Source organism: Lissotriton helveticus, chromosome 2_1 (assembly GCF_964261635.1).
Source record: "Lissotriton helveticus chromosome 2_1, aLisHel1.1, whole genome shotgun sequence".
In the NCBI taxonomy this organism is placed as follows: Eukaryota; Metazoa; Chordata; class Amphibia; order Caudata; family Salamandridae; genus Lissotriton; species Lissotriton helveticus.
In genome coordinates this window covers 1,096,439,851-1,096,466,070 of record NC_136059.1, presented here as the reverse complement: position 1 = coordinate 1,096,466,070, position 26,220 = coordinate 1,096,439,851, and the positions used below count along the sequence as shown (strand labels likewise).

Sequence of the window (26,220 nt, the reverse complement as noted above, 5' to 3'; positions counted from 1 at the left end):
TTCTTGGGGGGGGGGGGGGTCGACGCCCAATTCTGCACTGCCAGAACCGCCCAGTCAGCCATACAGCAGGTTTAAATGACGAAATATTGACACAGCAAGCCACCTATAAATACAGCACAAACATCACCACGCTGCTCATTAACACAAGTTGCAACACACACGCCCACATGGCAGCCTATACTAGCTAGGGTGGCCATCCGGACGTTCCATACGCATAAAGAAGGGAGGGTAATTTTGCATTCTCCAATGGGCATAGAATAACTGGGTTCATGAAAATAAAAGTTGCAGACAAAGTGCCAATGTGGGGAAATAAATGCAATGTTTTTCACACATTATTATCTATGTTAGCTAAATTACCTTCTGCTCCGTAATGCTCTCTAATTCTGCAGTGAACCGTGTGAAAACCTACCTCGGTCTATGTTTAGCTGACCCTCTCTAAAAACCAGAACATGTGCCACGTTTATTAAAATTTGCAGGGAAAGAAAGGGAAGCGGGACTGTCCCGGTAAACCCGGGACGCCTGGACACACTACCCTATACCAAACATCCACACTGCAAAATATATCACCCGACAACATACAACAGACGTGCAAAACCCACACTCAAACACACTAAAACTGCAGCGCACGTTTTCTGACCCAGAGAGACACCCTTCGCAGCACTGCTGGCTGGGCACTGTGTGTCTCTTCCCTCAGCTCCCTCACTCAGTGTGCTGTCAGTCTGACCCCGGCGGGCCTTGACGTCTCTTCCCTTTCACCGTCCCTCCCCTCTCTGCATGAATATGCAGGCTCCCTCCTCCCCAGCCCCCGTGGCAGCCCTCTCGCAGTCTCTGCAACCCCGCCGGCGGCCACTAGAGGGAGCCGCGTGCTGGAGACAGCGAGGTGGACGCACGAGGGGGAGTGAGCCAAGGGAGGGAGCCCCTGCCTGCGGAGGGAGGGAGCGCCGGGAGCTTCCCGGGCCAATCACAGCCCCGGTGGACCGAGGCCAAGAGCGCAGGCTGCGGCGGGGATCTGCAGAGCCGGCCCGAGAGGGGGGCAGGAGGAGAGAGGCGCAGAGAGACGAGGAGAAAAAAAAAACGCGCACCGCCAGCAACTGCACACAGGCCAGCCCAGCCCCAAAAAACGCCTCTCCTGGACCGCGTTCAAGTGAGCAGCTGCAGCCCCTGCAGGAGCCGCTCCGGATCTCAGCCCGCGAGGAGAGCCTGGGAGCAGGGAGGGGGCAGCCTGGCCTCACCCACCCCCCTCCTTCCACAGGATTTCTTTTTCCGGTTCACATATTTTTTTTTTAATTGCCAGAAAGGGAAAACGCCACAGACTCGAGCCCACTCGTGGAAGTAAATAACAACAAAAAGCAACATTTTTTAGGAAATCACAAACACTGCAACCTAAAGCTATGTGAAGCCCCCCCAGGCCTGTGCTGTGACCAGATTTCAGGATTCCTTAATGCAGTACAGTGCGATGGTATGTGCCCGGGAGCTGATCCGTGTCCATGTGCTGTGCTGGTTGTCATTGCTTTGAACTGTGCATTCACATGCAGCTTGTTTGTGTGCCTCCTCCCCAGAGGAGGCAGGATCTGTGGTCAGAGGTGCAAGATTGTCTGCCTGTGCTCTTGGCCGACCCGCCTGTCTGGGTCCCTTCGCACTCTTTTGTGCCAGGATCCTTGGATTGTAGTTGAGCTTGCGCCTGAACTTGGCACATTTCTTGCGGTAACTTTTGCTTTCCCTCCCCTCTTCCCTCCTCCCCCTCCCAGCCTCCGCCTGGCAGCTCGCCGTGGGAAGCTGCGAGTGTGCGCCTCCTGCAGGGCGGAGGCCTGCCTTGCTTCTCCGGCTCTGTTGGAATGTGCAGTGTCTGGCTTCCGCTGCTGCGGATGGGGCTGCACGCCGCCGCCCCGGCGCTGCACCCTGCACTACCGCATTGCTGTTGCTGCACGGCGGGAGGGGCGCGCATTCCTGCTGCGGGACTGCTAGTGCTGGGCCCGGGCAGAGGAGGGTTTACAGTGTGAGCAGGGAGGCCAGGCACATTTCTCCAGTGATCCCCGGGAACGTTTGTTCTGCACGCACCTCCACAAACCCACTCTCAGACACGTGTTTCTCTGCACTTTTGGATGCGTGTTGTGTTTCTCGGTTTGTCTCTCGCGCTTGTTTGTGTTTGGAGTTCCCCTAGTCCTGCGTTGGTCAGAGAGTTGCGGTTGCTCAACGCGTGTGACAGGAGGTGTGTGCCTGTCTGGCATCTGTTTCTTCTTTGCTTGGAGATTGTCCCGAGTTATGAAGTTCTGTGTGTTCGCTGTGCACACGCTCGTTTCCTGGTGCACGTATTTTACGAGGCAGTTGGTTCCTTTATTGGGGGTGTCGTGTGGGGCTGGATGTTAAGCCTGTGGAAGAAGCTGTGTTCTTCAGGCCTGCTCTTTTGTGTTGTCAGTGGTGCCTGTGCTATACCGCTTCGGTTGTACATGAGTTCCCTGTGTTTCAAGGCTGTGAGCCTGGACTGCCTTTGTTGTGCCGGCTGTGTTATCTGCTGTGACTAGTCATGTCTCTGTTGTGCAGTCCAGTTCCGCTTGTGCATTGTACGTCTGTGGTGTTAGTGCTTTTTCAGGCTGACCCTACATATGACTGTTGTAGTCGATGGTTCTTAGGCTGTCTGTGTGTGTTGTGTTTTGAATTGTGTGGACACCTGCCTTGCGTGTAGCTTTGTGCTCCTGTGTTGTGGGTGTTGTGAGTTGATAGCTCTTCATTACTTCAGCAGTTAGGTCCTGTGTGTATGTTGTGTTTTGAAGTGTATGCACCTACCTTGAGTGTAGCTCTGTACTCCTGTGTTGTAGGTCGGTGGCTAGGCCCTGTGTGTATGCTGTGTTTTGAACTGTGTGTGCACCTGCCTTGAGTGTAGCTCCAGGCTCCTGTGTTGTGAGTCGGTGGCTAGGCCCTGTGTGTATGTTGTGTTTTGAATTGTGAGGGCACCTGCCCTGAGGGTAGCTTTGTGCCCCTGTGTGTTGAGTCGATGGCTCTTCATTCCTTCAGCTGTTAGGCCCTGTGTGTATGTTGTGTTTTGAACTGTGTGTGCACCTCCCATGAGTGTAACTGTTCTCCTGTGTTGTGGGTGTTGTGAGTCAATTGCTCTTCATTCCTTCAGCAGTTAGGTCCCGTGTGTATGTTTTGTTTTGAATTGTGTGTGAACCTGCCTTGAGTGTAGCTCTGTGCTCCTGTGTTGTGAGTCGGTGGCTAGGCCCTGTGTGTGTGTTGTGTTTTAAATTGTGTGGGCACCTGCCTTAAGTGTAGCTCTGTGCTCATGTGTTTACTGTCGATGGTTCTTCATTCCTTCAGCAGTTAAGTCCTGTGTGTGTGTTGTGTTTTGAAGTGTGCGTGCCTGCCTCGAGTGCATTTCTCTGCGCCCGTGTCGCGGGTGTGTAAGTCTGTGGGAGTCTCTGTGAGTCCCTGCGAGCAGCCCCCCTCCCGTGGGGGGCAGGGCCGCTCCACAATGCGCGGGCTCCTATCCATTAGCCGGCCTGAATGCGGGTGTGCGAGCACTTGGCAGCTCTCGGGCGCAGGGGGCGGGGAGGGCCCTCTTCCCTCTGTCACAAGATGCCGATGTGGCGTGATGTGAATTATTATGAGGGCTGTGAAGACGGCCGTCCCCGCCCCCTGCAGCCACCGCAGGGCCTGCCATTGAACTTGAGACGGGACAGACAAGATCTCCCAAGTTTTTTTTAAGTACAGTAGCTGGCAAGGAAAAGGCGCCAAAACACACACGATTAACTCGTGGGCTTCTCCGGCCTGGCCGGGAGCTATTGTCCTGCCTGAAACTTTGCATCTGAACTCGCGGAGAACAGAAAGTAAACTTCTGAGCGGGGTCGGAGTAGCTGTCAAGCAGGCCAAAAAAGCAAAGCTGTTGAATGTTGACTTGGAAAGTCAAGTTTACAATATGTTAATTTTGCACGGGACCGAAAACAGAGCGCTCGTAGCCACGCCGTGTTTGCTACTTCTGTAGTAAGAAGGAAAGCCGCAGGTTTAACTGGCGCGCCGCTCTAGGGAAGCGTTTGCACCAAGGAAGCTACCTAGTATACTGATTTCACGCTATTTAGTTGCCAACTAAACAGGAAATGAAAGTTGATTTTACCTTCAAATTGATCCTATTTTAAAGGGACATAACATTGTGTTTTTCCCTTTACTTATTTACCATAGGTGCTAAAAAAAAAACTGTGCTTTGCTTTTTGGCAAAACTTGTATACAATGAGGGGCGATACAGTCTGGGCTTTTTACATGCGTTGTGTTCAGTGTCATTTATGTTGTTCCAGAGCCTGGTGTATCTTTCGGGGTTAACCTCCACTTTACACCTTGTAGCAGAACAGAGCTAGCCGTGCGTAGACTTTGAAACAAAGTGGCGCTTTTTAGTTCTCTTGAGATTTGTTTCTTTCTTAAAATTTAGCACTGGGAGTAAAACACTTGGCAGTCTGAACTGGTTGTTGAAACTTTAGGCCATCCCTGGTTTGTTATTTTAGGTTTTAGTGCAGCAGTGGAACATGCAATGTACCCATTAACACACTATCTATGTGAACAGAGGTATGGAAGGAGCAGCGACAGACTATAGTAGGTGCGCATTCAGAAATTAACATACACATTTAGGGGCTAATTGTAGTTTGGTGAACATCGGCGGAGGGTGTGGCTGTCAATCTTAAATGCCTCCCCGATAGGGCCTTTGTTTTGTGATGTGTGTGTGTCTATATATATATATATATATATATATATATATATATATAAGATATGTTACACGAGGCAAATGTCTCTCTCTCTCTCTCTCTCTCTCTCTCTCTCTCTCTATATATATATATATATATATATATATATATATTCCTGTTCGATGTTGTCTTTGCTCAAATAGCTTTGGTGTCAAAATGATTTGTTGGCTTTGAAGTTTATCACAAAGTGGCAATGTTGTGCGACCATATTGCAGTGCACTGCTATTTACAGCACTACAGAAACAACTTTTGTTGAACTTTGATGAACTTCGGGTGGGCCTACACCATGGGTATTCATTTATACACAGCTTTAGACCCAGTTGTTGGGTATATGACCCTGGCTAAAGTGTACCCGGCTGTATTTTCTCTCAGTGTACGCTGCAGCTCGTTGCTAATGCTTCTATAGCAGCCCTGTTGTTTTTTCTTTGAAACTTACGTGTGCGGTAGACCGTTCACGTGGCGTTTTGCCGTGCAGTCCCACCTGCGGTGCCTGGAGGTGGGGCACCCCACAAAGGCTGTGCGCCCCAGCAGAGGCTGCGTGGCGGTGTTTGCCGGTTCCTCCTCTCTTCTGGCCCTTTCTGCATGTGTCCTCGGTGGGACTGCCGAGGTGTCTGGGATCCCCGGCGCTGTCTGCAAGTTTCCACCCTCAGTCTCTGTGAGACAAGCTTTCTTAGAAAGCAGAGGGGGCCGGGAACTCGGCGCATTTTCAGGAGTATCGCGTTGCGCAGACAGGGGAGTGGGTGACGTGCTCAGTGTAGGTTTGTTAGGCTCGGGGTTTTCAGTTGTTTCCTGATTTTGTAGGCGGCTGAGAATTATCAATGCAGGCAGAGCGCCCCACAGACCTTCTGTGGGACTCAGATTCGGGGAACTTGGTAACGCAGATGGTGTTGAAGTGCGTGTGGTGACTGGTTGGCACGGGTGCCCAGCATGTGGGTTCCGTGATGCCGTTGGTGCTTGGACTGTGAACGCCCGGTACCGGAGGCGGCCCGGCCTGACTCGGGCCTGGCTCGCTTGTTTGGAATACACACGGCTCCCGGCGCGCGCGTAGACAAGACGCGCCTGGTGCGCGCGCGTAGACCAGGCGCTCCCGGTGCGCGCGCGTAGAAAATCAACACTGTGACGTGCAGGCCTTCAATATTTCCCCTCCTTCACTCTGTGACGTACATAGAAGTGCATTGCTTTTACCCTATGACGTAAAGAGGGGTACATTACTTTCGGTTTGTGAGTCTGAGGGGTCTTACATTATGTGGCTGGAAATATATTCAAGCTTACCTCTTCGGACTTCCAAGGAAGGTGAGGTGGAGCGGTTGTGACTGAGCCTGACCATTGCGAAATAAATAGAGATGCTTTTTTTTTTGGGGGGGGGGGATTAGGGTGTGGGGGGCATTCAGGTCTGCGGGCAGCATTTTGATTGTTTATAGATCAAAGAAGTCCAAGGAGGGTGGCATTCTAGTCAGGGCTGAGGTCTATGCTTTAGCTGTGACGTAGATGGGTACATTGCTTTCCCTCTGATAAGAGGAGACCCCCGCTTTCACTCTGTGACCCCATGGCTGCATTGCTTTCAGTCTGTGACTAGAAGAGTATGTTGTTTCTCTCTATGTGCTAGACAGGTGCATTGCTCTCATCATGTGACTGGCTACATGACGTTTGGGGTGGGCATAACCCATTCATAATTTTAAGTAGTGTAATTATGCAAAATGACATGAGATTTCGCAGAATTCCAGAAGGCCTTTAACCCTAAATGTAGCTCTATTTTCTTAGTGAAAAATGCACCCTTGCACCTAAAATGAACCTGAGTATGCAATTTTGCACCAAGAAAAGTGATCTAAATGCAACAGAACAGAATCAGCAGCTCGCGCTCCCTTCCTGTGCTCATGGGTAGGCATTTTTGTCCCAAATTACTCTAATTTATGCAAATGTGTCTAAGTCATTTTGTGCAATTTCTTGTCATACATCGCAAAATTACCAAACTGACTCTGATTGTTCTGGAGTCATTCTTATTTCAGCCAGGCCTGATGGCGTTAACTATGAAATAGCCATTCACATTTCTTCACTGTGTGAGGTAGTAATGTACATTACTTTCAATCTATAACTTAGAGGGATGCATCACTTTTACTCTGTGACGAAGAGCAGTGGTTCCTATCCTTTTGACTTCTGTGCATCCCCACTTAATCCTTACTGGAACCCAGGGACGCCCACTGAATCATTATTGGAATCTAGGGACCCCTTTTCACTCATTTCCGGAAGCCAGGGCCTCTGACGCATTTTCAATAAGTTGAACTGCAAAATAAGGAACACAAAATACAGAAACCAGCATTTGTCATACAAATACACAAACTATGAAATATTTAATTTAATTCACAAACAAATATAAAGAAATCTATAATTTTATGTTAGTAGGAAAGTTGGACGTTTTCCAGATCCAATTGAGGACTACAAGGGGCATTACTGTCAATCTGAGACTAGAGGAGTACGTCACTTCCTCTCAGCGACATAGATGGGTGTCATTCTCTCACTCCCTGACTGGAGGGGTGCATTGCTTTCAAAATGTTTTCACATTACATTCACTTGATCACGTGAGGGTGTACATTACCCTCTCTAACGCAGAAGGGTATAGCACATGGACTCGGTGACATAGGGGGTACATGATGCTGGTTAACTTTGCTGCGTCCGGTGACTTATACAGGTGTGGCCCTCGAGAAACCAGAATTAAAAGCCGGGCTTTGTCGATCCACTGTCAAGGATAGGCCCCATTCCAGTGAACTTAAAAATAAAGGCATAGATCAGCGCCACACGAACGACAGCAAAACAAGAGAGCGCAGCTGTGGGTCATGCCGGCGTCTACTCTACGAGAGGCCAGGCAAAGCGCCAACATGGTCTCTGACAGACACTTATGGGCACTGGCCCATGGAGGGGGCTATGCTCGTACGTTTGACACTCTGCCCGGGCCATATGCGTTCCTGCACTCTGGGAACAGAATCAGAATGGCCCGGGTTCAGCTGCGTCTCGAGATGCAGTTCTAGGCTTCAAGGCGCCTGGCAGCTTGTGTCGCGATACCGCGGGGCTCTGAACTCTTTCGCTATCGCCGTGTCGGGTGCTGTGCTCTGGCCCAGCTTGTGGCAGACTAGTTAGTGTTGCTGCAAAGGCGCTGGAAGGACAGGGCAGAGGGGGCAGACCTCGCCCTTCTTTGTAGGCGCTGCTTCCTGAGGTATATTGGATGTTTCATGAGGTAGGGGCAGTACTTCAGGAAGTAGAGTGTCTGCTACTTGAGACAGGAGCGCTGCTCTTTCTTTGCACGTTGCTCCTTAACGACCTCTCCTTGCCCCTGGTTGGAACTCGGGTCCCTGCACAGCTTAAGAACTATGCCCATATTTGTCATGACGTCACAGCTATACCTGCCCTTTCCATATACAACTCTTGGGGCCCAGGGCAAAAGAACAGCAGGGGTCATCACAGTGTCATGCCCTGCCTGCTGTTCCAGGGCACCCGGTGCCCATAGAGCTGCGGAGGGATACATACCATGTGACGTGCTAGCGTACTAGGGGCCTTCTTTTCATGGCAAACTAGCGGTTTTCACTTAAAGTGAGGCGGAAGTAGCGGTTCCTTATAAAAAGGCCGCGTTGCACTCAGTGCCCACAGAGCTGCCCGGCGGAGCTCCGGCGGCCACCAGAGGAGGGTGGGGGCAGGGGCGCGAGGCCCCACCACACATGGCTGCCGGCGCTGGGGACAGGCTGGCGGCTCTTCAGAAAGTTGAGGTTTCGGTGGCAGTCATCCCAGGTCATGTTTTCATTCCAATTGCACCAAAGGCCCGAAATCTGAGATTGCAGAGCGTGCCAAGGCGTGCGGTGCCAAGGCGCCTCCTCCGCGGGGTGGGGGTCTCGAGGCTCTGAGGCACTGGACGTGGTTAGTGAAAAGGTGGACCTAGAGGACTTTAAAGACGTTTGAGGCATGGGCACGTCTGAGATCACGTGACCTGTGAACTCTGCTACTGTGACACCCACACTCACCGCGCCCAACCCCGAGGGTGCTTGTGATGACGTCAGGGAGGGTACCCTTAACTTGATGCAGTGAGGTCGATAGCAGTGCAGTGAGGGCACCAGTCATGCAGCGAGAGCGATGGAGGCAAGAGGGTGACAGTAATGCAGTGAGGCTTCCAGGGGTGCAGGGGGGAGATGAAGAGAGTGGTGTTGATGCCAGTGAGGGTGAAATGTAGGCCGGGATGTGAGTTGAAGGGGTGAGGGTGACAGTAATGCAGCGAGGCTGAGGAAGGTAGCTGGGGGTGGCTGTAACAGTGGCTGCGGCAGCGACAGGTGCAGAGAGTGTAATGAAGAACAGGGTGAGAGTAGTGCAAAGATGGTGACGCGAGGGTGATTGTGACGCACTGATGGGCTGACCTCGCTGCAGAGAGGGTGGGGAAGCTGTTGGTTGGGTTGTTAATTGGGGCAGGGGTGTTTGTATTGACGGTGGTGGGTGACTAGTGAGGGTGACAGTGATGGAGAGAGGATGATGAAGGCAGCAACGAGGGTGATGGACCAATTGACGGGGCCGCAAATACCTGTAGTCAGAGTGACAGTGCTACAGAGAGTGACAGACAGTAATCAAGTGAGGGGGTGTCACTTCAGTGAGAGAGAGTAATGCAGCGAAGGTGACGCAAGACGTGAACGTGAGAGTAGGTAGTGCAGCGAACGTGGGAGTAAGGCAGGGAGGCCAATGAAGGCTGTTGAGAGTGGCGGTAATTAAGGTGGCGAGCTGGTGGGTCCCTAATGCGCTGAAGGGGACGGTTCAGTGTGAACCCGCCCGGCACAGCCGGGGGAGGAGGGGTCTCTGCGAACAATGGCACATTTGAATAATCTCCCTACCGCCCCTCCCTGCTTTTTACACTCTCACGCTGCGGGCACGGAGGAGGGGGCGCCAAGTGCCCCCGCCCCGTTGGAAGCACTTTAGAAAGAGGAGCACTGCGGCTCTTCCTGCTGGCGTGGGAGGGGGTGGGAGCACCCCACGCTGCCCTTTCCCACCGCTTGCTAGCAGCTGAGGTGGGTTATGGCACACCCATTGAGTCTGCACAGCACAGGGTCTGCATGCAGCACCTCACTCAAAAGTGACATAAAAAACACCAACACAAAATAAAAAACAAGCAGTTAGGGAAGTAAGCACGGGATGAACTTAGTAAAAAAAACGGACAGGAATGAAAATAATCATTATATAAAATGGTAAATACGAGCCGTACATAATTAAGCACCGATTAGCAAGCAGATAAACAAGAAAAATAAATAATGTACAGACAACGAAGCAAAAACACCCGCACGAATACAAAGAATAGCACAACAATGCGTTAAATATAATGAAAAGCCAACAATGGCATGTTAGAAAAAGCTATTGAATCTTACAATAAATGCAAAATTATAGATTATTTAATATGGATAAAACATTAAAATACAGCAAAACAAAAGAGTTGCGGAACTAAATGGAACATTAATTTAAATAAAAAGAAAAAAGTCGAAATCAAAAAGCGAACTAAGCAAACAGAAGTAAAAAAAAAAAAAAAAAAAGTAAGGAGAATCAAGGTAGTAAGGGTCCAGCGGTAGCCCGAGCCGGCATCGAGGGTCGGGTGCCGGCTGCATGCTGCTGTGTGCGGCCTGGGGGGCACGGCGCTCAGGCTGAACTCCTCGTGCGTGCGGCCGCCCTCACCCTCCCTCCTCCCCGGCCGCAGACTCGTGCCTCTCCCCGGCTCCGGGCTGCAGAGCAGCGCCGCCCCAGGCTGCCCTGACCCCGGATAACCGCAGCAGCGGCGCGAGGGAGGGGTGCGCCGGGCTCACACCACGAGTGCAGCAGCCGCGCAGCTCCCGCCTGCACCGCCCTCTCGCTGCAGCACCCACCCCGCAGCCATCACCCGTAAGACCGTACCGTACCCAGTCACACCCACCCAGCTTCCAGTGCCAAGCCACATTTTTGTGTGATACTGAAGAGATTTTTTTAACTACTGCTGCCATCACCGACAACTTTTAACCAATGACGTTTTGGGTCCAGATTGGGCGATTTGCGCGGCAAATTGGATATAGTATGGTTGTAATAATGGTAACTAAGACACCCACTCATCCTTTGACCGACATGGGGCAAGATACTTCGTGTCCCAGTTTTGAAGTGTGGTTTAGAGTGGGATAATTTTTCCTCCCTGGTAATGGCTGTCTGAAGGGAGGGCCGGTGCTTTGGGTCCAAAACCTACAAAACCTTTGCCGCATTTCCTTGGAATAACTTTGGTGGAAAGGGATGATGCTGGTTTTGTTGTGTGTGTGTAGAGGTGGAGTAGTGGTGAGGCTTGTGGGGAGCGGTGGTGAGTCTGGGGACTGCTGCTGGTGGAAGGGTGGTCGTGTTGAGGTAGTGGTGTGGCTGTATTGTGGGGGGGGGGGGTTTCAAAGGTGCTGTTAATAGAAGTGGACTGTTTAATGTGGTGCAGTAAGCGCGCCTCTGTGGTTGGTTGTTAATGTGGAGGTTAAACTGGTGGGTCATCCGGCACTTCTGGAGGTGCTGTGCCAGTGGGGGGTGATGGTTGTATGGGTTCTTTGGCAGTATTGGTGGAGTGGTGAATTGGAGGGAATTGATAGCTGTGGAGGTGTTGTGATTGTACCTGTGAGGGCGTGGTGGTTGTGGAGGCGCGCCAATATGTGATTGGTGTTGGGTGGAAGAGGCAGAGGGTGATGGAGGTTTTCCTGGGACAGGTTAGTCGTTGTGGAGCGGTACAGCGGTAGTGGTTGTGTAGGGAAGATGTGTGCTTGTGGAGGGAACGGCGGTGGGACGTATGGATTGTGGGGCTGAAGTGGTAGAGAGGGTGAATGTGGCAGTGGATGAGTGGTGGTGTGGTGAGTGCTGGGATTGATAAGGGGCCGAGTATGAGGAGGGAGGGGTTGGTGTGTCGTTTTTCTGTGTGCCTGGTTGTTGGGTGGTAGTCGTTATTGGTGGCTGGAGGTGGTCATATAACCCCTGCCCAACCCTCCTACAGCGGAATGTTCCAATCCCTGATTCCTTTGATGACTGGGGTTTTTGAGTGGAAGGCAGCGGCCCCGTTCCCTCATTCATGAATCAGTTCGAGAAAGAAACCAGGTCTCCCCAAAAAATGAAATGCATAAAAGGGTGTAAACCTTCTGCAAAGTTATGGCGCTCCGGTTCGCCTGGGAATGCGCGCCGGCAGGGGGGCGGGGTGGAGTGTAATGCAACGTGCGGGACGATTGTGTAATTAAATAATAATTAAAAAAAAAACTGAATCCGGAGGGCGGGGGACGCTCAGTGCCTGCTGCAATCTCACTCCAACTTGCAGAGGGGAGCCAGGCTTGCAGGGGGAGCCAGAGGCAGCGAGGAGGGGGGGGACGACGAGAGCTCGCGGGGGAGGGGAGGGGGCATTTATGGTTTTGATTTTTTTTTCCGCGGAGATCATTTTTGGTGTGACAGCGAGAGAGCAGCACTGGCGGAGAGAGGGAGGAGGGCGCTTGGCTCAGGTTGCTGCTGGCCGGCCGGGACCCGGGGAGGACGAGAGAGGGAGAAGGCGGGAGGGAGTGAAGAAGGCGCTGCCGTCCCGGACTCCCGCAGCACCCCAGCGCCCGAGGACGAGGTGCCAGCCCCTCTCAGAAGCGTGCCACCGCGGGGCGGAGGGCCACCCGCGCGTGGGGTGGGGGCGCCCAGCCGGACCCCAGCAGAGACCTCCCCGGAAGCCGCGCACCTTCCAAGCAGCCTCGGACTCCGTGGGTTGTTTTTTTTTTTAGCGGCACTGGCGGCGCAGTGATTTTTTTTTTGTTCGCAGAGGGCCAATCGTGATTGATTTCACCCCCCGTCTCAGGTGGCTGGGGGATGAATAGATGACATTGTTCTTCCCTTTTCCTTGGGTGCTGTGCTCTGGATATCTGGCAACGTGTTTCCCAACGGAGTCATGATGTATTCCCCCATCTGCCTCACTCAGGTAAAGAAGACGTGCGATACAGCCGATATTTTTATTTTTAATGCCAGTTATTAGGTCGGGGTATACGAAGTTTGCAAAACCATGGGTTTCCTGGGAGTAAATCATGCACATGCGTGCCTGTTATCGATCGATCTATCTATCTATCTATCTATCTATCTATCTATCTATCTATCTGTCTGTCTGTCTGTCTGTCTGTCTGTCTGTCTATCTATCTATCTATCTATCTATCTATCTATCTATCTGTCTGTCTGTCTGTCTGTCTGTCTGTCTGTCTGTCTGTCTATCTATCTATCTATCTATCTATCTATCTATCTGCCTGTCTGTCTGTCTGTCTGTCTGTCTGTCTGTCTATATCTATCTATCTGTCCTGTATTGCTCCAAAGCATATCGCCAAGCAGACACCTACGGAGCGCTTTTTGTGGCATAGCCCACAGCTTTCATGGGATGCACGCAGTCTAACCCCGTAGCACAGTACAAACAGTGCCGACCTACAGAGTTGCATAGGGGGGTCGGCCTGCAGGGTGGGCACTGTGTTGCATGAAAGGATAGATACTTCTTGCTTTTTTTCCCCCGCGAAGCGCCAGCCACATTTTGTTTTGCTTGCGATACACTTTCCAGCTAAAAGATTTTGTATTTGCCGCTCTGCAGACATGCACGCGATGTCATCTTTAATCACAAGCCCATGTTATATCTTTTTGCACATTTATACATAATGTGTCATTTATCACATTTGCACATAAATGCTCACCTGAAGATGTATATAATAAGTAAAACACTACAATTATACAGCAAAGTAATGGTAGGAGTAATTCCGGTAGCACTAGCTTTGAGTAACTATTCATGTAAAATTTAACTTTTAGTCTCCTTATATTTACCACATGGACATGGTGCAGTGATAGGGAGCATTATATATGTGCGTATATATATATATATATATATATATATATATATATATATATATATACACACACATTTACATGCACATCATTCAAAATATGAATATTTTATTTGGCATTTTTTTTTTAAACACCACTGCTTTCAAAGTGTATTTCTGATGAGCATCCTATGAAGATTTACAAAAAACTGCCTCAGAAAAATGCAGACCACGTTTGGCTCATGTAAAACCATATCGGGGGCATTTATTAAAGGCACAAACGTATGCATCATGTTTTAATATACATTCAATGTTTGGCTATAGTTACTGTACAAACAGCAGGGATTCGATACCCCACGGGCATTGAGTCATATCTGTGACTTGTTTTCCATACTTAGCTAAAGTTGTTAGATACAGCTTGGAAAGTACTGACGCGCAGAGATGCGTTTTTTTTTGCATTTAATTTATAAAAAGTCAATAGCTGGTGGTATGGATTATCCTATTCTTATGACGTTTAGGAAGCATCCGTACTACAGCCTCGTGGGTTAGCGCCATGTTACCGACAACCACCGCGGAATTAGCAGAGGGAGGTGGCATTGGCGAGTGAGAAAATGTGACTAATTTGAAGCTGAGTGATTTTAGACTGAGATTGGTAAACGCCGACCGTCAAGTTGGAGTTTGGGAGGTTTAACTGCCAAAAGTTCAAACGTTCCTTCGGTCTAACCCTAAGTACACAAATATAAAAAGGAAAGAAAAAAACAATACACGGTTGAGTTTACAGATACCAGCTGCCTAACAGGTCACTGTTGCTCAGAGTTAAGAGGCAATGCTAGTGTTTTTCATGGAGAAAGAACACTGTAGTTGGGTTTCCCTAAAATTCACATAAGCACAACTTCGTACAACTGTAAACTCCAACTGAAACTCACTTCTGCTGCAGTAACCATTGGGGCAACCAGCAGTGCCAGACAGAGAAAGAGAGGTAGCCAAGAAGGGAATTTCTGGCAATAGAGGTGATATCTGTGGCCAACGTTAAGTCTATGTGACATGTTTGAAGAGGCTTGCAGGGACAGTTATATTACAGGATGCTTGTCCAGCCACTGTGCCCAGTTTCTCGCTACTCTCAATATTTTGTTTAATTGTAAACATATTTAATCTGCTTTCCAAAGCAATCATGAAATTGATTTTGTGTGAAATAAATAAACAAGTACTGGGGAAAAAAATCAGAAAATAAAATAAATAAAAATGGAGGTGCGCGCACACTCACATCCACATATACATACAGATTTGAGTATGATACGCGTTCATCTCTATGTTTATATATTTAAAAAACACAGCAGGTAGCCCTATAGTATATACTTTATGATCCTATAGCACTAGAGGAGATCAATATGAAACATATATCATGCTCAAGTTGTGTGTGCGCATGTGTGTATATGTATACATAATGAATAACCATATATTATGAGCCTATACTAAAAGTGTTTGGGTCTGGCTACATATAACAGAGAGGGCACGGCAAAGCAGCTTTGTAAATATAACCAGAACACATAGTAGGCAGTATTAGCCAAAATATAACATCATCTATATTCTTCCTTGCTTTATTTTTTACATTCCATGTACAAACGTTGACATTTATGGGCCTCTGCTCCTTGTCAAAATATTCCAAGTATATGACACCATATCTATGACAAGTGTTTAAAAAAAAATCTACTGTTTGTGCTATAACAATAGACACAACAAGGATACATGTGTATTAGTCATAGTTTAGGTAGTTTAATTAAGGGCAATTCTCATAGCCCTTAATGATATGGCCTTTGTAATGGTATCTTTCATATAACACTTAATACTTAACTAGGGAGTAGCTTTTCATGCTTCCCAAATATGCACATATTCAACACTATTGAATCACAAAGGCCCCATCTTTGCCAAGAATTGAAATTAAAATTATATTAAATAATCTACGGTTCAGATTATTGTCTTTATCATGTGTGGTTCCCTTGATCGTCACCAATGACAAATATATATTTATTTTATGAGGAGCTCTACCTTAAATTAATCTGCTAAATATGTTTTTTTGCAATTTAAAGGTATGGCAGTGACACTATTAATGTTTATACCGCCCACAGCAAAAAAGCAAGAACGGCTGACTACATATAGATATAGATAAACATAGATACATCTTACTTTGAGTCCTAAAATCTGAAGGCATTAGATCAGAAGAATACACGCGTCTCTATGTATATATTATAGCAACGTAGCAACTATATTGACTTTTATGGTTACATTTTTTGTGTACGATGATTCCATTTTGTATACAAAATATATTTGAGATTACGGTGCATGGGATGTGATTATTTCTGAAAAACACTTCTTTTGCATGCACTTTCTTTTATAGAATAGAACAACATATTCTTTTAATTTAATTTGGCACTTGCCTACTACTGTGTTTCAGCATATTTTGAAACAGTTTGTAGTTCTATAAGACAGCATCACAAATTGTTTAGCCTAGACTCAATTTTCTACTGAAGGAATCTCTTTTTAATCAGAAAAAGGAAAAGGTAGAAAAACACTTAAAATTATTAGTGAAAATGTAATTAATATGTACCATTAATATACATCATTTTACACAATATTCTCACGTTACATGAATGCAGTGCCGTATTACTTTCTCTTACACGTGTTCCATTTCCTACCTTTCTTGTTGATTTTCCCCATCCAATTTGCCTTATATCTTGTAAACAGTTCATTTATCTAATTTCTTTAGTATCTGCCTCTTTCTTTGTCTGTTACCGTCTGCCTTCCTGTGTTTCTATTTTTTTTTACGTTTCTCAATTGAACTTTCATGGCCAGTCTTTCTTTGTTTCCCTCTTTTTTCCTGTTCCTTTCTCTCAAGTAGTAAGAGAGTGCTCCAACGGAATGAACGTTACGGCTCTAATTTGTGATATACATTTGAACCCTGTCGGTTAATTTATACACCTCTGGGTTTGTATTCAAATATCTATTTTGATTGCCGTTGTTTTTCATGAATAGTGTAATCATCTTCCTTGAATCAACACTAGGCCTCCTCCTGAGTTTAGCCATTGATTCACAAGGGTCCAAGACCTTTGAAAGGCTTTCCCTTCCCAGGTTGGGGGAAGTCACCAAAAGTAAAAGTAATGGGAGGTGTGTGAGCTCAGTAAATTTCAGATCAGTTCTTCTATATATCCAAAATCCCAACAAAACACGAGACAAATATATATTTTGACAATGGACAATTCCCCATAAACCAATGTCTTTTTATTCTTTGTCAATTTGTGTAAAAGTTGGAGAGCACATTCTAATCATGTTACTGCGAGCGCTGTCAAGACAGTGGTGTAAAAACATAAATATTACATTACAAAGGGAATGTGGAGGTTCGTGTGTGTAGTCTATATCTCAGGGATTTGGAAAGTCTTATGCCTCGCAGGTGTGGGGTTCAGGCACTAACTGCAAAGGTCACTTCCTGGTCTTAAGGACCTGGTGCTCAGTTCTTTTCTTCCTGTTCTTTGCTGTGAACTTACAAAAAAGCCATGGGCTGGCATTCCTGCCCACCTGACCCGTGAGACAGTTCCCTCACAAGACATTCCTAAACGCTTGACTGTGATTCTGCAACATACAGTTTCTTTTTTATTGCAGTTTACAAAATCTTACAGTCATATCTCGCAGGCCAAAATGAAAGAAGAATAAGAAAATGTCTGGGAGCTTAAAACTTGCACTCCGAAAAAGTTTTTTTGAATGACTACTTTTGAGAATGACATACCCTTTCATTATCTTGCAGTGCTGTCTCATGTTTGATAGTTTAATTTACCACCAGCAGAGAACTGCACAGAAATGAAGGTAAAATAGAGAAGATCTAAACCAAAGATGTTTTCATTGATTTCCTGGGGTATTTTTACAGTGGTGACCTATTTAATATCCCGTTTTAAAAAAGTGTACTTACCAAAAGGTGATTTTCTGGGCCGCGGGGACGTCTCCGACACAGTGCAGGCTGGACTGGCCAAGAGTGTATGTAGGTAACAAAAGGCATACACTATGCAGTAGTTTCACTATAGACCTTTGTTTGTCAAGTGACATCATATTCAAAAGAAATTTGAGACATTCGCAGAAGTGTAGAAAATATTTAGCAGTGCGATAGTTCTTGGAAAAATAGCTGCTGCCTTTACATTAAAGTGTGCGTGGAGTCTACAGTCAGGCGCAGCGCAGGCACGCTATGTGAATTGGAATAACAGTTTGAGAAATGTGTCATTGCAGGCTCTGTAAATCTTACCAATGCAGTATTGCTGCTACTGTATATATGAAAAAATTTCAATATTAGCTGTATTTACATTAAGTGATGCATAGCTTATAAACAGTCACTCAGTGACATGCAAAAGTGAGTGAAGTATTTCTAAACATTTATGAAAACTGCAGCATTTGTTTAATTTCAAAAGAGCAAATGGAAGTATGTTTTTCTCTAAAGTAAAAGGGAAAAAAGTGGAAAAAGATTGTGGAGAACAGTTTGAATCGATAGAGTGGAACCCGACCTGTTTTATTAGAAACGCTCTCCGCCAAAATGCGTCTCAGGGACAACACAGTCTATGATTATTGCAAACTGAAAATGCAGCCCAAGAGCTTGGCATGCGAAAGGTTCCAAAGATAGGGAAGTCTTATCGTGGGCTGTGGTTGCTCAAAGCAGGGCAGGCTTCCCACACAAAGAATAGATTGTGGTTTAACCCCTTGCTCGGCCTAGTTTGTCGAGCAAGCATAGTAGAGGAATTGTTCCCATCTCTGCTGAGCAGTCTCCCGGTTGACTTTTTATTCAGCTTCATGCCTAAAAGTATTCACTTATTCGCCTGTACAGTTTCTGGAAATGTTGATTTTTTTCTTTCTTTGTTTGCAAAGTGTGTTTCTACCCACATGCGCATACAATGTTATTCTGACATGCAAAGCATGAAGTTTAACTTGCATGAGACTGTTGGTCACGCAATGCATCCTTATGTAGATCCAGTGATTAAAATCTGAGAAAGAGTTAGGACAGGTTGCAGTTTAAAAAAAAAAAACGACTAACAGTTGAATAAAGAATGGTAAATGCTTCAGAGGCGCACCTCGGCCTACTCTGTTCTAAATCATTAAGGGCCAGATGTATCAAAGGGTTTTGCCCATTCTGTGTCTATGGGGAATTGTGTTGATCCATATGGCCCTAAATGTATGTTATTGGTAAAGTTTTGCAATGTGTAAGCAAGAAAGCCAGTAAATACTTGAGAAACAGGGCAGGAGTGCACCATCATATGATATTAATATGTACAGAGTGTGTTGTAAATATCTGGTTCAAAACTTACAACATCAGTCCCATGTGTCCCCTTCCCTTTCATAGGTGACCTTAAGCCTGGTGTACACACTGGGCCCTCACTCATATTCACAGTAACAGCTGCAAAACTGAAATCAACCATGGGGTGGTCTTCTTTGCAATTTGTCATTCACGCAAGTCAGTAAGAACATTGAGGATCTAGTTGATCGATAGGGTCATGATAGAGATAGGTTTTTATGGTTATCTGAAGGCATCCGCTAGAATAGAGTTCGACGAGGGCAACAATCCATGCATTGGATTACTTGTTAAGCGTGTCAGGCGGGAATGAAATACAGACACAAACCTAGAGCTCTGTGTTGGAGACTAAATGTATTTAGCAAATGCAGGTTGGGCTGCACAGCACAGAAAAGCTCAAGTTAGTAAACTGAAGGCCTTGCAAAAAAGTTGTGTTTGCCCACTGAAGCACTTCTAAAGTCACCCTCCCCCAGACTGCAGGAGCACAAAGAATGCACACTATGTGCCAAGCTGCCATTTCACATTGTCCACCAAACCTAATTGTTTTAGAAGGTTAGAACAATTGCCAAACTTATGCGGCAGGTTCCCCTTAACTGGAATTAAGGGACTTGCATCTCGAGCGTGGAGTGGAGAGAAGGAGACGATTGTAATTTTTTTTTGGGTGGTTTCCATTTCACCCAAAGGGAAAAAATGAAATCATGCAGTCGAAGTGGGGTGAGAGTCCTCTGCAAGAGGCATTTTGGGCTTTGAGGTGGATGCTGTGAAAAGCCTCTCTTGCTGTGCACCGGTTTCTGTAGTTACCAGTAAAGGAATGGGCCTGCTTCAGTGAAGGAATGCTGGACATTCGATAAGAAAGTGGATCGAGGGAAAATGGCGCATGCTCTCTACACCACCAGCTCCGACTGTTGTTGTGAGCGTGTTTCAGAAGCGGGAACTATGTGGAACTACCTCCAGCACGTAAGGGGCTTAGGGCTTCTGTGCCACCCAGAGGAGAAGCGAACTGTGCCATCCACTCTTGTATTATAAGCACATCAGCTTCGATGTTCTAAGTGTCGACATCTTCTTTTGCAGAAAACAGAATGGTACTTCCTGCCTGTGCTGACTAGTGAATTCATTTAAGAGCATGGCACATTCAATGTGCTGCTCAGGCTTCTTTGCTTGGAATTTCTCAGGCATTCACAATAAAGTCTCAATTTCTGTTTTCATGCAGTGGATTCGAGGAAAACTAGGATGACCACATTAATAACTTGATCTCTTTAATTCATCAGTTTTACGCAGTCTAATTAAGAGTAGTTAGCACATATTCAGTAAATATTTGCTTGATTTTATTTATGTAAAATGTTTTGAAACATTGCCCAAATGTGTTGACTTAATTTGAAATCAAGTTGACTTTCGTATTGTGCTCTTTTTTTCCCCCATCGCTCTCCAGGATGAATTCCATCCTTTCATCGAGGCACTCCTTCCACATGTGCGTGCCATCGCCTACACTTGGTTCAACCTCCAGGCAAGAAAACGCAAGTATTTCAAGAAGCATGAGAAGAGGATGTCCAAGGATGAGGAGAGAGCAGTTAAGGACGAACTCCTAAGTGAGAAACCCGAAATCAAGCAGAAATGGGCATCCAGGCTGCTGGCCAAACTCCGCAAAGACATCCGCCAAGAATACCGGGAGGATTTTGTACTGACGGTCACGGGAAAGAAGCACCCATGCTGCGTGCTGTCCAACCCTGACCAAAAGGGTAAGATCAGGCGGATCGACTGCCTGCGACAGGCCGACAAGGTCTGGCGGCTGGATCTGGTCATGGTCATCCTCTTCAAAGGCATACCCTTGGAAAGTACAGATGGGGAGCGGCTTGTGAAGTCCCCACACTGCACAAACCCCACACTTTGCGTCCAGCCACACCATATAACTGTATCGGTCAAAGAGCTCGATTTGTTTCTGGCATATTACGTGCAGGATCAAGGTAAGATCATTCTGTTGCCCTCATCTTCTCTTATTTTTCTCTTTCCAAATGCCTAAGTCTATGAAAATGTCTTTTGTAGGACCTATAAATCAGATGTGATCACATTTAAGACATAGTGAATTAAGTGACTCAAATGTAGTTTAAACAATCGCAAAACCTGCATCCTTTCTGTAAAAATACAAAATATTTCCATATTACGTTCTGCAGATTAATTTGAGTGTACACTTTCTGAATTTTAGGTACAAGTGTGTGCCTGTAGAATAAACCTGACAAATGAAAAATGTGAACATTTTAACTAAGAAAATATTTGTGCATGTGTGTATACTGGTTTACTTTTAGTCACTTCCATTTTTGTAGTTTACTTACATATACTTCATACAATGCCAGTGTGTCTACAGAACGGTTAATTTTTCGGCCCAATTTGTGTTGTGAGTCACACCGTGTAGTCAAGTGTATTGTACCTCGGTCAGTTTTCACTTTGGATGCTGTAAATACATGTTTTATTATAAGTGCGTGTGTGTGTTTGAGAGCGAGAGAGAGAATTTTTTTGTCCAATTTATCATATCACTGATACATGAAGTTAATTACACCATTTGGTAATCAACTACATACTTTAAACAAACAATGACTAAGTACATGAATGAGGCCTGGGATGGATGGTTTGTATTTCTATGTACTAAGCGAAACGGAAGAAGATATTTAATGGGTAAAGTTCTTGATTTTATATATTGACTGTTATAATTAACTATAGAGCACATTGTTCACTGATAATCAAACAATAAGGATTTTTCCCTATTTCTTTAAAAAAATCTTAGAAATATGTTTAATATTAAATTGTTTATATAGTTTGAAAAAAAATGCCATTATGTACGATTAATATGATTGTGATTTATGTACTTCCAGATTGTAAATACATTTCTCTCAATATAAAATATATTTCCAAGTTGAACTCTAATTTCCGTATTGCAAGACATAGTGTAACTATGCAGTGTTAGCGTACATTTGGAGCAACCATTTTGAAATTGAAGCTGAAATATACCGCAGTTTAAATACAAATTGAGAAATGTAAAATGGAGGATTTTCCAACAAAATGAAGCCATTATAAATGAATCCAGTACCATAAAAAATGGCATAGCAGACCTTTGAAATATGAGGCAATATTGGTTAAATCCAGATGCCAGAAATGACATGTATTTTCTGCTCTTTTCAATTAATTGTGAATCAGAACAGCAGCCATTTATGTTTTTTTTTCTCGAAAGCATCCATTTAGAAAACTCAGCCCCTTGCTCTGATGAACCTAATTTATGCTCTCAGAAGTGTAACTTCTTTTGGAACCTTAGAGTGGGAGTTATCTTTCTAGAGACTAGCAGACAAAAGATAGTTAAAGCCAACTTTACCTATTTTTGTTCTCTTTATTGTATTTTAGCTTATATCCGCATGATACACCCTTCAGTTTTAATAATTTCCAAATTCAACCTTATCTCTAGGTCTTCTACACCGAAGATCTTTAAATCTGTTTCTGTTAAAGAAGGCTTGATCTTTTTTTAATGTATTTCTGTTTTTTGTGACTTATCCCTCACTCATGTTTTGGATTTTAAATTCCTGTCCGAGAATGAGTCTAAATGTCATTCTTCATAGCTTCCAAAGTCCACCCGCAGGAGAAGTAGATATCTCAGAACAGATAAAATGCTTCCACCTTTCTTCATGGGAATTCATATTAAGTCAAATTTAAGATACTATTAGTGTCGGAATGGAGCAGATATGACTACTCACTTGTCCCCCCCTGATAAATGGGTCATATATATATATTACGAGTTCTATTGAAGCAGGCCCTCGTCAGTACAAATGTTCCGCTTTTGGGCAGGCGTGGGCCTCTACTCTCATTCAACGGGCTCACCACCAATGACTCTGTGCACAGTTTAGTTTCCGTGCCAAGTGAATTCTTGGACACACAGAGGAGTCTGGCATGCAGTGTCAATGAGCATACATAGTAATGGGGTTTTTAGTGGACGGAGCAGCAAATATACAGGAGACCATGAAAGTGCTAGTGACAAGTATCTAAGGGGGGCACTTTAACCTTCCCTCAATTGTACTTACTGTCAGGCAGCACAGACTTGACCTGACTTTGAGCAGGTGGCCTAGCAGTGAGTGGGTAACGTGACCCCTCATTCATTGCCAAGTCACCGACAAGGCCATTGCCGCGGGTTGTTTGTTCTCCTGGTGCTATCACGGAAGTGCCCTTATGTTGTGAGAGATTTCTGCAGACACAGGCCTCAGTCAGTTACCCACCAAATACTCTAGAAAGCAACTCTTACTATCTTAACAGTGGCTTTGCCCATGGAACGGCAGCCTGGCGTGATACCCCAAGGAACCCTATTGGATTAAGATGTGTGCTACAACGACCTTAGAGTAAACTGACGATTAACCAAGGAGTACCATTTGAATGGGCGATAGTAACTTTTGCTGCATGTCCCAAATGCAACTGTGTTTGATTTAATAACATATGCAGTGTTATTTTTACACATAGCTTTTTTTTAAAGTCTAATGCGGTCCACAGTCCTTTAATAAATGTGAATGTTGGAGTTAACGAAATATACATGTTATCCAACTTTTTACATCAGTGTGTTTGGTCTATTTCAAAGGCAGGGCTACACATTACCTTTAAATATGTGTATGTATATCGTCTCTCTTGGCTGGAGTCATTCCAAAATGTGTGTACGTTTTTTAAAATAAATGACGTGTCTCTGATTATATCTACGTAGCTCATTTTTCAATATTTTAGAACAATTTAGTGCATTTACAGTTAGCCTCTCTCCAGATATCAATCAAGCAGGGCACATTTCCCCCTGCTAATAAACACCAACATGGTAGTGACATTAAAGGAGTCGTTAAAGGCTGCCACGATTAAGGAATGGGAAACAATATTTGTTCTGCAGTGAAAAGATGTACAAGTCCTGCATGAGCTTGTTTTTTTGCAGAGCGATAAATAAATATATTGGTATGTAATATCTCATGAATGAATTAATGACTGATATACCGAAAAGCTTTAGTCAAAGAAAGCTTTTCTGCTTTTCTGATGAGGACTGATACATAGCTCACTATCTTAGAAGCGCTGTGTCCAGGCAGTTTGTGTCCACACCACAAAGCGATCATAGAGTGTATTAAAAATATAAAAAAATGGAGAACTGAACACATGTAGAATCCTACTGATCCCTGAAACGATTTAACAAGAAAAGAGAGAAAGTGAATTTCCGATGGTGCTAAAACAAAGGAAAAAACATTGTACAACTGATGGTGATTATTTTACTTAGCTCAGTGTACACTGAAGCAACCATGCCAAAACACGTTTAACAACTAACGCTCAACATTTTTGAGCAAGCGGTCAACTGTGCAAGTCATAGAGTCTAGAATTCCCTGCATTTGGCCAACAAGCCCACTATAAAAAATCTGCCACTTTTGTAGCCCAACACGAGAAAGCTTTATGTGGCTACCATTGCCGACTAGTGCCAAGAAGCCTCCGGGTGTACATGCACACTGAAACACTCAATACTACTAATACAAGGACAGATGCCAGAAAATACTTGTGAATCGGTGGAAATGTATCTGAAAGCTAAACGTGAAACAACATCTGATATATGTATTTGTGTAGCATAAATTCAGTGTACACTGCAGGTTCAGTGTGAATAAACACTGGCATATTAAAAATTTTTGACGGCTTCTAGGCACTTTCCAATCCTCCCCGGGACAGGCTATGCTTCCTCAGATTGCATTTTGACATTCTGAATGATGTAAATTTTGTGATCATTAATTGAACTACTTTTGTCCATGTCAACTACTTTTCTAGGCAGAATCATCTTTTTTTTAAAAATACCTTTTTATTTTTCAACAAACAAGACCTATCAGTTAGACAGAAGACTGCACTAAGCAAGAATAGATTCATATTGGTCTATAAACATCAAATCTGCCTAAAATGAAGACCATGCTCAAGGGCTGCCTGTATTGACTTGGGTGTAAGTCCTCACACATATCAACTGTGTCCAAGGTCCCAAGGTCACCTCCCCCCAGATCTGGATTATATATTCTAAAGCACCATGGTGGCTATGATACAGGCAGATTACTAAAATCAGCGACAGAGGCCTGCTGGTGGTTGCCTGTTTTCATAGCTATCCACTGGGAGTTAAAATGTTCCACAATCTGAAGGGCCCTGATTGTGGAAAGACCAATGAAAGCGAATTATCATGTTTTAAGAAGAGTTGCAAGACTGGGCTTTTTTTAAATTAACACACTTTTTGTTAGTCTGCATGCAGTGCCTGGGTACCCCTTGGTGCTATAAAACTGCCAGGAATGGAGCCAGACAGCTTTTTTTTTACTAGCATGGTCATCTTCAGATTTCAAATGCCTGTTAGGAGGAGCTGAGTTAGTGTAATATTTGCAAACTGCTCGAACAGGCACAAAGTCCCCCTGAAAGACTTTGCTTCAGCTGTTTTCTTGAAATAAGAGGTAACTTCCCAGTGGACCAAATCCCACATTTTTGGGAAGGCTCCACTGTATGCCAGTTAACGTAAAGGTTCAAATGGCTTGCCTATCATTAAAGAACGGCCATAAATATACTTCTAGACCACCTTAGTGGGAAATCCAATATCTCAGCAAGTCCGGGTACTCAATGGCCAGACATCTTCTGCCAAGAGACGTGTTGTTATTAAAGCCAAACTTCCCACTCGATTTCTCATGGATGTTTCCGCCTCATTCTGGAAATGGCTGTCTCGTGTTGTTTAGAAAACTTTAAAAAGATTCTGCTTTTTATTTTAATTTCTATTGATTACGTTATTCGGTTTGTTTGTATCCATTCTTCTGAAAATGTAAAATAAAATAGTAGACTGAAATAATAATATAAAAGGAATCTATTAATAAATGTATTCTAAATTAATATTCTGTTCAACAAACTCAAGCTATTTGAAATCTTTAGACCCACTGTCACTTGTGTAATTAGTGAGTTTTAATATGTACGTTTCTTATTTTTCCAACTATCATATGATTAATGAAGCACACCCGACCTCTTTATTTGTTTCACGTCCTCATTTGCCAACTCTATGGCACACAACTTCTCGGCCATAGTGAGACATATCAAGAGACTGCAAGAAACTCAAAAGGGACATTTGAATGGTAAAATAGTTCTGTATATATAAGTTCCAGTAACATTAACATATAGTTGTTATTACACAGCACCAAGTATTTATCTGTGACGAAAAATATTATTAACAATAAATAAATAAATAAAGAAGTTACTTACTTTCCCATCACTCACTCAAGAAAATGAAGATCGCTGTGAAAAATATAGTGATTTATAAATAAAGTTTAAACATTGTCAGCAGGCAGAAAACATACACACA

General features: G+C 45.0%; 1 protein-coding gene across 4 annotated transcripts in view; it reads left to right on the top strand.

The window, feature by feature from the left end:
- The first annotated feature begins 991 nt into the window (after window positions 1-991).
- NFIB (nuclear factor I B) overlaps window positions 992-26,220 on the top strand; it is a 353,009-nt gene continuing 327,780 nt past the window's right edge. For 2 of the 4 annotated variants that reach the window (XM_078675902.1, XM_078675903.1), the window contains exons 1-2: window positions 12,501-12,675; window positions 20,299-20,830. In XM_078675902.1, coding sequence (XP_078532028.1) covers window positions 12,646-12,675; window positions 20,299-20,830 — 562 coding nt within the window. In that variant the 5' untranslated portion in view covers window positions 12,501-12,645. Of the gene's footprint in view, window positions 1,460-12,154; window positions 12,676-20,298; window positions 20,831-26,220 lie in introns of those variants that run through there. The other 2 variants (XM_078675901.1, XM_078675900.1) reach the window with 2 other exon arrangements.